This window comes from Eptatretus burgeri, chromosome 1 (genome assembly GCF_056783735.1).
Source record: "Eptatretus burgeri isolate ZD-2024b chromosome 1, Ebu_testis_v1, whole genome shotgun sequence".
Lineage (NCBI taxonomy): Eukaryota > Metazoa > Chordata > Myxini > Myxiniformes > Myxinidae > Eptatretus > Eptatretus burgeri.
Window position 1 is genome coordinate 23,438,317 of NC_140961.1, and position 11,464 is coordinate 23,449,780.

The window sequence follows — 11,464 nt, forward strand, 5'->3', positions numbered from 1 at the left end:
CCTGCTCTTCTGCTCTTGCTCACCCGCTTTCTGTTCTATTCACCCTCTCGTTTGCTCAAGGTCATCTGCCATCTGCGTGGAAATCAGCAAACATCACTGCCCTGCAGAAAAATGGTGCAAAAACAGATCCCTGCAACTACAGACCAATCAGCCTTCTCCCGATCATCAGCAAGGTTATGGAATCCATCATCGCTTCAGACATTAAATCCTTCCTCTTCTCCAATGGCTTGATTTCTGATCATCAATTTGGTTTCAGACCAGGCCACTCTACCCTGAATATGCTGCTTCTGCTCTCCCAACAATGGATGGAGGTCCTCAATACCAGACAGGAAATCCGAGCCGTATCCCTGGACATATCACATGCTTTTGACACAGTCTGGAACCGTGCCCTGCTCATCAAACTCTCTTCCTATGGTATCCAAGGCCATCTCCACTCATGGCTCGCAGACTTCCTCTCCTGTCGCAGTCAACGTGTGGCCCGAAATGGAGTTCTTTCATTCCCCCTTCCTGTCCAGGCTGGAGTTCCTCAAGGTAGCGTTCTGGGCCCTGTTCTTTTTCTGGTTTTCATCAATAATCTCTCCGACTCTCTGGAAAATCCTCTATATCTCTTTGCTGATGACTCCACCCTCTGCCATACCATCGGTCATCCCTCAGACCGGCAAGCAGCAGTTTCTTCGCTCACTGCAGATCTGGATAAAAGCACAAACTGGTCCAACACGTGGAACATGTCTTTCAATCCGGACAAATCTCACACTCTCACTATGTCTCTTCGAAAGGACCGTTTAGAAACACCCCCCCCCCCATCCACTTTCTCAACAATCCTCTGGAAGAAGTCCTTTCTTTCAAGCTTCTGGGTCTCACTATCTGCCATGACCTCTCCTAGGAAAGACACATGTCAAACCTCGCCTCCAAAGCCAGTCGCCGACTGGGAATCCTCAGTCGTGCAAAGTCCTTCCTCAGCCCAGCTGAGCTCCTGACCACTTTCAAAGCTTTTGTCCGCAGCCTGATGGAGTACTGCTCTCCCCTCTGGGCTGGTGTTCCGGCCTCCCACCTTTCTCGGCTTCACGCTGTGGATACCAAGGCATTTCGGATCATTGGCGTCTCCCGCGATGAGGCTGAGTCTTTGGGCCTCTCAATCACCGCAGGTTGGCCGGTGGTCTTTCTGTCTTCAACCCTCTCCTCTCCAGCCTCGTCCCCACTGCTCTCTGTGATTTGTCCCCACCACATTTCCACAGGGCGCTCAAGGTCCGCCAACAACCCCCTTCTGGTAAAACTACCAAAATCACGAATCACTGCTCACCTTCACTCTTTCATTCCTCTTTTTTTTCCCGTCTTTGGAATAAACTCCCTCACTCTATTCATTCCCATTCTTCCCTCCAGCCTTCAAAACAGCTGTTCACCACCACCTCTTATCATCCCCCATCCAAATCCTCGATCTTTTCTACCCCCGATAATCCACCCAAGCCCACCTCCTTCAAATTCCCTGCTTTCCTTCCTGAAAGTCCCTGTGATGTCCATCTTCTATTCCCCATGTTCCCCATCCCATCCCTCTCCCTTCCACAGATCTCCTAATGTCTCTGTTCCCCACTGGTTTGTCCTTCCCACTCCCTCCCCTCTTGTCTCATGCCCCCCTTGCTGTGTGTTGTGTGTTCGCTCTCACACGAGCCTCGACAAGAAATACAAAAAAAACATGCCTTTCTATACAAGGTCCCACCGTTAACTGTGCAAGTCAGAGCAGAAACTAACATCATTAAGTCCAAGGAACTGTCCATATAACTTCAAGATAGAATTGTGAGCAGACATAGATCTGGGAAAGCATATAAAACAATTTCTAGAGTGTTGAAAGTTCCAAAGAGCACAGTGAGCTCCATAATTAGGAAATGAAAAAAAAAATGGAATGACTCAGACTCTTCCTCGAGCTGGCCGTCCAACCAAACTGGGCAAGAAAGAAGGACCTTCATCAGGGAGGCGACCAAGAACCCAATCACCACTCTGACAGACCTACGGATTTTTTTGGCTGAGACTTCTGCAGCACTTCACAAATCTCAGCTTTATGGGAGAGTGGCCAGACAGAAACCACTCCTGAGAAAAAGAGACATGACAGCACACCTGGAGTTTGCAAAAAGGAATGTGAAAGACAGAGCATGAGACAAAATATTCTGTGGTTTGATGAAACGAAAATTGAACTCTCTGGCCTGAATGCGAAGCGCTACGTCTGGCGGAAACTGAACGCATCTCATCACCCATCTTACACTATCCCTACCATGAAGCATGGTGGTCGTAGCATCATGCTACAGGGATGCTTTTCAGCGGCAATGACTGTGACACTTGTAAGGATCAAGGGAACTATGAATGGAGACAAATACATGCAAATCCTTGAGGTGAACCTGCTTCAGAGTGCAATAGACCTTAGACTCCGGCGAAGATTTACATTCCAACGGATCCAAGCATACAGCCAAAGCAACACTGGGATGGCTTCAGAACAAGAACGTGAAAGTCCTTGAGTGGCCCAGCCAAATCCCAGACTTGAATCCCATTGAGAATCTTTGGAAAGACTTGAAGATTTCTGTTCACTGACGCTCCCCATACATCTTGACAGTTTGAGCAAATCTGCAAGGCAGAATGGGAGAAATCCCCAAATCCAGATGTGCAAAGTTGATACAGACATGCCCAAGAAGACTCGAAGCTCTAATCACTGCCAAAGGCACTTCTACAAAGTATTGAAATTAGATATTTCTGTACTTCGTTTTCAATAAATTTGTAAAAATTTCTAAAAACATGTTTTCACTTTCTCATTGTGGGATATTTTGTGTAGATCGGTGACAAAAAAATTAAATTTAATCCATTGTAAATTCAGGTTGTAACACAACACAATGTGAAAAAGTCAAGGGGTGTGAATACATTCTGAAGGCACTGTATGTCATGAGGGAGCACTCCAATGTATTTTAAAAGTTTATTTTTCTCTGAGGAACCGTTTCTTGGTGGCTATGACAGTCATGCTGATTTGTTTTGTGGAGATGAGCTGCAATAAGAATTTATTTTGACTAATATTTGAAAACGTATAGACATGTTGACTGTTGCACTTGACCTCATTCCCCAGATTTGTATGTCCTTTGTAAGTGCATGCACCTTGTGTGTTCCCACAGGTGTACTTGTGGGTTCTGAATGAAGAAGCAGATTTTAAGAGAGCTTTTGATTTGGGAGTCACTGGTGTTATGACAGATTTCCCTTCTAAGCTGCGTCAGTTCCTGTCAGCTCGTTAATGCTTTCGGTTGTTTTCCCCCTTTTCTTCCTCTTTTTCCTTCTCAATTCTCTCCATGTGTGTGTGTGTTTCCAGTTGTAATAATTGATACTTTTGAAGTACAGGAGTTAAGAGAACATGTCATTTTATTTTTGAAAAACCTTTTTTTAAAGCACTATAATGATTTGGCCCAATGGTGAAGTGGTCTTGCTGTGGCCCACCTAACATTTAAAAAAAGACATGCAACTTTTCTGGGAAAATAAATACTTCGTAATTATTCATATCGGTGTTATTCCTCCTCTCCCTCTCCTTAAGTGTTAACCATTTCCTTTTATGACATGAATCGTTGGCGTTATTAGTGGAGCAGACTCGTTTGTTATCCTTTTCTTCCATTTAAATCACATTTGTACGTACACACACCTGGTAAATTTGGCTGTAGACACACCTGGAAAAGAAATTTTATCATTTTAAGACTCATTTAGTTGCATTTTTTTTTGTTGTTGCTGTTGTTTTTTTACTCCTTTATAACGCCCCTTATAACTTTAGCTTTTAAATACTCTTCTTCGTCTTCTCACTATCTGAGTTGTCTCTATTCCCACTGAATTTATAGCAGATTTTATCATGAATAGCACCAACTACCTGTTTGCAAAAATGCCTTATACTTCTGCTTGCTTCTCTCTTCTTTACCTTCCTGCTTTTATCTTCATCTTTAATCGGTCTATTTGTTTGTTTCTTCTTTTTTTGGGGGGGGTTATTAATCTATTTTGTCTTGGCTGAAACGGTTTCATTTTCTACTTTAACAGTCGTTTATTAAAAACCTTGGAAAATGGCGCGAGGGAGAAAGATATGACGACGCTATCAACAAACTAATGTCGAGCTTTATCGATTTGAACCTGCACCTTCCAGGTGTACGAAATATTCTCTCCAATAAGCCATTCGTCCTGCTCATCACTGCTTCAGCATCTACCTTGTTACTGTATTCATATGTTTTTTGATTTGTTATGTCACTGTTGTATGTCTGTCTGAAACTAGTTGACAGGATTATTTAGACGTCTTTCCATTTACTTTGTATTTTAATTTTCTTTTCTGTTATTATTTTTTTAATACAAAGTCTCGGCTCGTGGAAGAGAAAGATAACAGGATAACAAGCGATGTGTCGAAGATAACATGCGGATACTACAACGGGGTGTAGGAATGGAAGGAAAGAGAAGAGGGAAGGAAACAGCTTCCTCAAAAAGGGGGTGAAAGGTAAAGCAGGGACTAATGGGGGTAGAGAACATCCTGGTTCGGGGTTTTCTTTGCATATAGTGTCGAGGCTCGTGGAGGAGTGAGAACACAGAATGCATCAGGATGTAACAGAACAAATAGAACAGTAGATGGAGAGAGGGGTTGTGGGGGGCACACAAACAGCAGGGCCGAGGGACAAAATAGGGATGGGGGTGACATAAGATAGTGGTATAATGACAACTTAAAGCCCTGGAGGGAAAATGAGGATTCAATAAACTTGAAGGAGTGCCATGATGATAAGAAGAGTAGCATGGGGGAGTGGAAATGAGCAATGAGCCTTGATTTTTAAGATTTTCACAATGAGTGCGTTCCTCTTTTAACCCATTACCATTCATATTCTCATTCTTGCTTCCTGACTCGCATTAATTTCTATCATCTAAATACTGATTATGTGTGTGTGCTTCACTGAGCCTAGTTTGGTTAGATGGAAAAATAAACCATTTGTTTTGCTGAAGATTGTTTACTGCTGCCACAATTGCAGTTACCTAGCTTTGTTCATAAAACTTACACAGTTTCATAAGGTCACTTCATTTGAATGCGAGTCAGTTACATTGTTCTGTGTAGATCTCAGTAGTGCTCTTGTGTAGTTGGTTCATTGTTTTTATCCCCTTCTCTCCACCACTTGTTCATCGAGGCTTGTCCAATTTCAATCGGCCCTTCACACCAGCACTTTATCTAATCTGATGGAACTCAACTTCTTTTTTCCAATTTCTTGATTTTTTTATTTTTATTTTTTGTCATCATGTGTCTGAAGTCCAGCCTGCATTAATTTTCAAGAACAAACCATTTAACCCATTTATTTAACGATCAGTTTAAAGTCACATCACTCGGCCTTTTTTGGCATCTTTAAGCTATTTCTTCACTTTCCTCTTTTCTTTTTAGCAGTTTCATCTTCAGATTGAGGTTCATTTTGTTTTTTGTTTTACATATTGTTTTTCCTCTTTAGTTATCGTTTGCACTAGATTATTTTTCATCACTTTCAGATGTTATTTTTTTGTAGTAACACGCACAGCATAGTGTGTTTCTGGTGCAAGCCGTTGGGTCGCTCTGTAAAGAAAATGCACAATTTTGATGGAAAATGTAAAAACATGGACAATATCGTCAACTTTTCTACACTTTGTTTACATATTGTAATTACGTGGATCTTTTCCCTTATCGTTTGAGTCGGAAAGTGGTTCCGTTTGCCACTTTAAAATATAAGCAGGTTGGTGCATCATCATGGCCAGGCCTTATTCACCTCTGCTATTACTTGCTGAAACATCTGACAGACTCAAAAAGGGCAGGAATTTATACCCTTCTCGACCTTTCTCCTTAACCTTGTAAGTAATGGCCTCTTAGCTTTGGTTACTTGATCGAGCCTTCATTTGCAAACTAGTTTTCACTGACTTTGATTTGTGAACACAGCATATAATTCAGAGAAAACAGATTTTTGCTGAAGTCTAAGTTTACTCTTACAGTACTGTGTGCTTGTGCAAGTCGATCTACTTTGATAACATTAAATTTTCTGTTATAGTTTTTTATTCTGTGTAGATTTATCAACAGGTGTTTTTTTGTTTGTGCTGCAGATTTAATAAGATTCAAAATGATAACCACCTGTCCTCAGAACATTGATCAGATCAAAAGTGGGTGTGGTCTGTTTTGTGGGCATGGCATTGCATTTCAATAAAGAACCGGCCATCATTGAAGATAGCAAAATGTATAAAACTGATGACTGAGTGAATGAAGCTGCATAAAACGAGATTGTGCATTGATGTTTACTTTCTAATTTTTGGAGGTTTACGAAATGCTGTATATGAAATATTGCCTTTTAGAGATATTTTAACACATTGTCTCTGAAGACGGCCAACTGAGGAAATGCTGCAAGCAGACACTATCCAAATTGCTTCTATGAATATAACCTTAAAGGAATAATGATGGAATACATGGAGAAGGAAAACTACCTAATATGCCCGCACGGCCGCTGTAACTTTGCTTCAGTCGTGTGCATTATTAATGTTTATCTGGTGTGACGAACTACCGAGTGAGGTTATCTAAACGGAGACCGAGACCACTTCAGTGATTGGCCAGAGATGTTGTTGCTTATGTCGGAGAAGAACCGGATGTAGTTGGAAAAGCCATTTCAAGAGGTCAGGCACTACACCTAATTAATTTGTCCTGCAGTCAAAGGCTCAGTCCAATGTTTCAACCGCAGAGTGGTCTTCAACGGAGACTAACCTACTCGAAGAAAGTCCAGCTTGTTTTTTTTATTTGACAGTCCTCTTTCCTCCAACACTTCTATCATCAGATTAGCTCTGCTGAAACCAGAAAGGCGAAGTCCATCCTAAACATTTACTTGTTTTACCAGCCACCATACCAATCTTCACCATTTGTTTTTATCCTTCCAACATTTGCATTGCCACCTCTATAATCATTGCAATAGTCATCCCTTTATCTTGGGGTGAGGTTATTTGATCATCACGTCATGTGTGGACGGTATCTCCCAAGGATTGTGGTGAAACCGGTTTCTTCATGATCTCTACCTTTTTACTCTGCAATCTGTGTTCATTTTGTTTAACCGTTGTATCCGTTCATTCACGATGTAAATATACGATCCTCGGGTCGAAGGCTCGAACGGTCTTTTTTTCACATTTTAATTGACTTGCATCTGAACCTTTGATTTGTATAATTACATCATTGTAAATTTGATCAACTTCAGTAAGTATTAACGTATTCATCAGTAACCGTTAATGTCACGTGCTGTAACATGTCATTTGCAAACCATTGTTTGGGACGGTTCATAAACTTGAAAAAAAAATCAGGGTTTCATTGATAGATTGAGTGAAGGAAACGGTGATCCTCCGTGTTTTAAAAACTAAATATTGTTTAGCTTTTATTTCAACAACATCAATTTGCCTTTAATAAGACTTTCCTTAATGTCCATCATTTTACCTCTTAAATTGAATGTTGCTATAATTGCCCTTCGTCATACTTTCATTTTATTCCCATTTAGTTTTTTATCCTATTTTCTTTTTTCGATGCGCTTCTTACACCCTTCATCTCCATTTGCATTTATTTGTTTTAATCTTTCACACTTCATCGTTAAACTTTCTCTCATGTGGGTTTCTTTTTTCAAAGTTTGTAATTGTCATTCTTTGTTACTGCCTATCCTCTTTCCTTCCATCTTGTCTATGTCCACCTCCCATGTGACTATGCTTATGCTGTTTGTTAAAAGTACGAGTAATTCGATTTTGCCACACTTGAATGATTGTCCGACTTTTCAGTCTTGTTCATTTCTAAGTTGATGCAAATACTTATCCTTATTGGTAGAAGTGTAGAGCACAGGAATAAATTATTTGCACAAATAATTTTGGTTGGTGTGTTTTTTATTGAAACTGCAAGATGCCTTATTGTTTGAAAAATCTCAAAAGAAACAAAAAAAGAGCAATCGGAGATTGCAGACCCTCGCCAGGACTTCTTTCGAGTGGTGTATTTTTTATGGGTTGTAGGGTAAATTCAATATGGCTGCCAAACCATGTGACCTATGATATCGTATATGTGTGAACCTTTTGTTCCTCATGGATAGGCAGTCATACTTGTAAAGTTTCACCTCGAGTTGTTCAGTCACTTCAGAGATTTTTGAAAGGTTTTTTTTATTTTTATTTTTTATTTTAAAAATAAACAATATGGCTGCCGAATCATGTGACTGATGATGTCATGAATTTTTTCTGTGGAATATTTTATCCCCAGATCACCCTCAAAAATTTTCATACTGATCGGATGTGGCGTTCTACATATGCAATTATGCCGTCATAAAAATCACACTTATTACCCATGAGGATTACTTGCTATGTGCCAAGTTTCAATTTTTTCCTTGGTGTGGTTCAGACATAGAGGTTCAAAGTTTTTCCGTTTTTCCTATATGACTGTCACACCACGTGACCTATGACGTCCGAATTATTAAAACATTCTACATGAGTACATTACTCACACTCTCACTATGTCTCTCTGAAAGGACCTTTTGGAACCCCCCCTCCCCCTTGAAGTCCTTTCATTCAAGCTTCAGCGTCTTATGACCTGCCATGATCTTTCCTGGGAAAGCCACATTTCCAACCTGGCCTCCAAATCCGGTTCCCAACTGGGAATCCTCCAATTGTGCAAAGTTCTTCCTCTGCCAACCTGAGATCCTGACCACATACAAAGCTTTCGTCTGCAGCCTGATGGAGTACTGCTCTCCCCTCTGGGCTGGTGCTCCTACCTCTCACCTGTCTCGGCTTCATGCTGTGGAAACCAAGGCATTTAGGATCATTGGTACCTCCTGCGGTGAGGCTGCCTTTGGGCCTCTCACTCTCTCACTGCAGGCTGGTCGGTGGTCTTTCCTTCTTCCACCATCTCCTCTCCAGTCTTGCCCCCCCCCCCTCCGCTCTGTCTCCAATATGTCCCCCCACCCCATATTTCCGCAGGGTACTCAAAGTCCACCACCAACCCCCTTATGGTAAAACTACCAAAATCACTGCTCACCTTCATGCTTTCATTTCTCTTTTTTTTCCCCACCTTTGGAATAAACTCCCACTCTCTGCAATCCCATTCTTCCCTTCAGGCCTTCAAAACAGCTGTTCACCACCACCTTATAGTCCCCCATCCAAAATCACAATCTTTTCTACCCCGTTAATCCACCCCATCTTCAAATTTCCTGCCTTCCTTCCCGAGAGTTCCCTGTCGTGTGAGGTCCTGAAAGTCCCTGTAGTGTCCATCTTGAAAACCCCGTGTTCCCTGCTCCAATCCCTCTCCCTTCCACAGATCTAATATCCCTGTTCCCCACTGTTTTGTCCTTCCCTCTCCCACCCCAACTGTCTCCTGCCCCCCTTGTGTGTTGTTTGTTGGCTCTCATACGAGCCTTGACAATGTACACAAAAAAAAAATTGTCATACCAGTGGTGAAAATTTAATCTCAAATCCCACAAGGGGGTTGCAGAGAAAAACACGAAAGTTCCATACAGACAAAAACGTACAAACAAACGGACCCAAATGCAATACCTTCTCCTCTGATGAGGGTAACAAACACTTGCCATTGGGTTTATTACCTCCGACATCAAAGGTGGATGGATGTCATGTTTTCACCCCTCTCTGTGTTTATGAGCAGGATATATCAAGAAGTCAGATGGATATGGATGAAACTTGCTGGACATATTCGGTGTTCTGTGTTTGACGACGACAAAGTGATTCGATTTTGCTGAAGATCCGGATCTGGGAATTTATAAATTTTCCAGGTTATTCTTCACAATTGAGTGTTCGGGCCAAAATCGGTCTGTAATCATGGAGCAGGATATTTTAAAACGTTGTGGATGCGTGCAAAACTTGGTGAATGAGTTGGTTCGGTTACAAGAACAAACTTATTTGATTCTGGTCCGGATGCAGATCCGACCTTTCAGTGTGATACAAAACGTGAACTGTTCAGCCTGGCGGAGGTATGCACTCCACCAAGTGTCATTCTCGTTGGAGAATGTGTTCATTCACGTCCTCTAAAGACTTTACCAATGGCTAAGTTGTCCTGGTCTACATTGGTTATATATATATATATATATATATATATATATATATATATATATATATATATATATATATATATATATATATATATATATATATATATATATACATACATACATACATACATACATACATACATACATACATACATACATACATACATACATACATACATAGTGTTACGGTTGTGGAAATTCGCATTACACCGTAGAGTCCTCAGCTGAGTTATATCGGTAAGGTCATGTGTAGTTAGCCCAAACCCGTTGTATAGAGGGAATATATGTGATCCATTCGGGCTGCGACGCTTCAGTTCGCCGTTTTTCTTTTGCTGTAGTTAATTTGGTGCAAAAACAACAACGAACCTCGCCACAACCAACATCTCAACGATCACGCCATTCACTACACGACACCACCTTCCACAACTACACTACCACATCTTCGCCACTCGCCATTCAACGAGCACCGTGCGGGCACGTGCAAGAACAAAATCCAACAACGCTTGTGGGGTTTTCCCGCCTAATTTCCCCACCTGATGCTTCCGCCTGAATCCCCCCACCACGCTTGGTGTGAAGAGGAGGGGTGCGGCAGCTCGCTCCCGAATGATGGATGCACGGCGTGAGGCGGTCGGAGTGGGGGCACGCCCCCCTTCGAGAGCTTTCTGGAAACGTCTTGAAGGAAGGAGGAGCCAAGAACGGGGCGGAGCGAAGGGCGGAGCCGGCCCCTACAAAAGGGTGGGCGTGAAGAGTCGTTGTTGGTTGGTTGTTCCCTTGTCCCAGTTGGAGGATGAAGGCTCTTGGTTTGTGCAAGCGATTGACAAAAAGGCGTGGACATGAAGGTCGACGAGAACGTCGTTCCTTTTCCTGTTCCCTTGTCCCTGAAGGGGAATTGTGGAGAATTGTGGTGATCGTCCCTGGTCGGAGGTTCTGTTTGTTCGTCCGAGCTGTCCGGCGGACGACGCAAGCGACGCACGGCACGAGCTCGCGGACCACGCCGGAGGGACTCTGATTTAAGGTCGCCAAGGACTCGACGCGCTCAGGGAAGTCGCGACTTCCATTTCTTATGGGTTTTGTGTAAACGTGTGTGTGGTGCAGTCTGAAAAGTAGAACTGTTTCAGTGTTGTAATAATTATAGTCGGTTTTAACTCTTTCCCTGCTTCCTTTTGACTGTATGGCTGTATATACGTGCTTGTGTGTGTGTGTGTGTGTGTGTGTGTGTGTGTGTGTGTGTGTGTGTGTGTGTGTGTGTGTGTGTGTGTGTGTGTGTGTGTGTGTGTGTGTGTAATAAAGTGTGCTTGTCCAATTGTTCCCCGTCTCGCTGCGTCCTTTCCTTTGTTGAATCTCCATCTTGCATCACGTAAGGGATTGGTAGTGGGTTTAAAACACCCGGTAATTAATCGGAACCGTCAAGGCCG

At 42.3% G+C, this 11,464-nt stretch overlaps 1 protein-coding gene across 2 annotated transcripts in view; it reads left to right on the forward strand.

The window, feature by feature from the left end:
• Positions 1-7,872, forward strand: part of LOC147034027 (lysophospholipase D GDPD1-like) — a 49,032-nt gene extending 41,160 nt beyond the window's left edge. For both annotated transcript variants that reach the window (XM_085875360.1, XM_085875363.1), the window contains one exon: positions 3,147-7,872. In XM_085875360.1, the coding sequence (XP_085731486.1) occupies positions 3,147-3,263 (117 nt within the window). In that variant the 3' untranslated portion in view covers positions 3,264-7,872. The remainder of the gene's footprint in view (positions 1-3,146) is intronic.
• The last annotated feature ends 3,592 nt before the right edge of the window (positions 7,873-11,464 follow it).